At 50.5% G+C, this 1,799-nt stretch overlaps 1 protein-coding gene across 1 annotated transcript; it reads left to right on the top strand.

Annotated features, from left to right (window-relative positions):
- Positions 1-550: 550 nt before the first annotated feature.
- FSST1_000616 (C2H2-type zinc finger protein) lies at positions 551-1,524 on the top strand (the record flags this gene model as incomplete). The annotated part of the gene is made up of 2 exons (XM_083232507.1): positions 551-755; positions 812-1,524. The coding sequence occupies 2 exons, from the start codon at positions 551-553 to the stop codon at positions 1,522-1,524; spliced, it is 918 nt and encodes a 305-aa protein (XP_083090798.1).
- Between the last annotated feature and the right edge of the window lie 275 nt (positions 1,525-1,799).

The following is a 1,799-nucleotide window of genomic DNA, read 5'->3' as shown; positions in this document are numbered from 1 at the left end:
ACAAACTCAACAGGTTAGATCCATCGAGCGGCTCCAGGGAACCTCTAGCCAAAGTTCTCGAGTCCCTGCCCTTGTTTATCGTCTCCTTCGCGACCCTGTTCCGTTGCCAAAGAATCCCTGGGATTCGATGCACCGGCATTGCCCCACTCCCAATTTGTGACAGCTGCGCTTGAACGGTCCTTTTGGAGGTGGTGTGAGCGCATGAAAGCAAGTATACGGCCCTCAGATCTGATAGACGGGTCTCCTCCACCCTTTGACAGGTTGCTTTCCCACACCAAAGACTTACTTAAGTTCCCAAGCCCCCGACTATTTCGCATTTAGCAGGAGATTCTAAACAACTCTTCATATCGAACACGACATCTAAAAACACCAACAGGCTTACATTAATACACCTCGGTGCCTATTTCCTCACAAATTTTTAATACAAACGGCCTTGCACCAGATCGACACTCTGCTTGTCTTAATAAACTGGTCACCGTCGCTCCTGCTTCGATTACATCTACATCTACAAGCAAAGCTTAAATAATCCCGAGACACCTTAACTTCACAAATGCATACCACAACTGCATCTTTTATGCCTAACCAATACACGCAACAAGAAACCCGCCGCAATCTTTACTCACCTCCTTCGCCCCCAATGGAGGAACAAAAGTGCTCTCTGCCTTCCATCTCCAACCTTTTGGGTTTGGCCGACGCTGGTTCTCCCACAAGCGAATCCTCGCCTACTTCCCGGCAACATTCTCCTCGATTTGAAGGTTAGTTACTTACAACTTCAGATGACCACAAACATAGTTGACTTACCATTACATAGTTGCTCCTTCTCACAGCCGAGGTGGATCAGAATGGGCCAGGTCATCGCATCGAGGCCTTCCCCCAACACCGCCTATGAGCACAGACACTTCATTCGAGAGTTACAGCTCTCCTACAAGGAAGCACTCCAGCCAGCCTTACCCAGGTGCTGTCCCAAGAGCATACTATTACGAGACCACTCCTCCGCTAGAAGCCGACGCACAACGTCAGGCACCGGCACCTGCTATTCCTCGAGCAACTCCTCCCGCCCCAGCTTCTTATACTCAGCAACCTCATCCTTCAACATATACCAACCCTCCATCAGTGGGCGCCTACTATACTCAGGCACGACCACCTCCACCCCCTTCAGGTGCTCAAGTTCCAGAGCTTAACCCATACTACCAACGACCTCTCCCTCAGGCATACCCTCCTCCAGTAACCATGCCAGCACCTGCTCCATCAGGCTCAAACCCTTGGCAGCATCACCATTACCTCAACCCAACCGGTGCCGCAGCTTTCCCACAAAGCCAGGATCGATACATCTGCCCGACTTGCAACAAGGCCTTTAGCCGACCCAGCAGTCTTAGGATCCACAGCCACTCTCACACTGGAGAGAAGCCCTTCAAGTGCCCACATGCCGGCTGCGGTAAGGCTTTTAGCGTACGCAGCAACATGAAGCGTCACGAGAGGGGTTGCCATAGCTTCGAGTTTAACGGATCGGTGATCAGAGGATGAGGGATTTATCTTCAAACGACGAGATGGTTATACGAAGAGGGACGAATTCGAAGGCAATGCCGAAACGAGCGCTGCAAAAACTCGACCTGAATGAATCTGATCTACGAGGTGTCATAGGAACACTTTGCGGACCTGTGTAAGGATTTACTGGATTGGCGTTGCGGATAACTGGGGAAAAGCGGAACTTGATGGCGATAGTTTGTATCGCCGGAAGTACGGTGTATCATGTGTTTTTTCTTCTCTTCCATTTGTTACTTTAACGGAGGACCTTGCCA

This window comes from Fusarium sambucinum, chromosome IV (assembly GCF_050947815.1).
Source record: "Fusarium sambucinum isolate potato_lamoka chromosome IV, whole genome shotgun sequence".
Classification (NCBI taxonomy): Eukaryota; Fungi; Ascomycota; class Sordariomycetes; order Hypocreales; family Nectriaceae; genus Fusarium; species Fusarium sambucinum.
The sequence above is the reverse complement of the archived record's forward strand: the minus strand, read 5'-3'. Positions and strand labels throughout refer to the sequence as shown.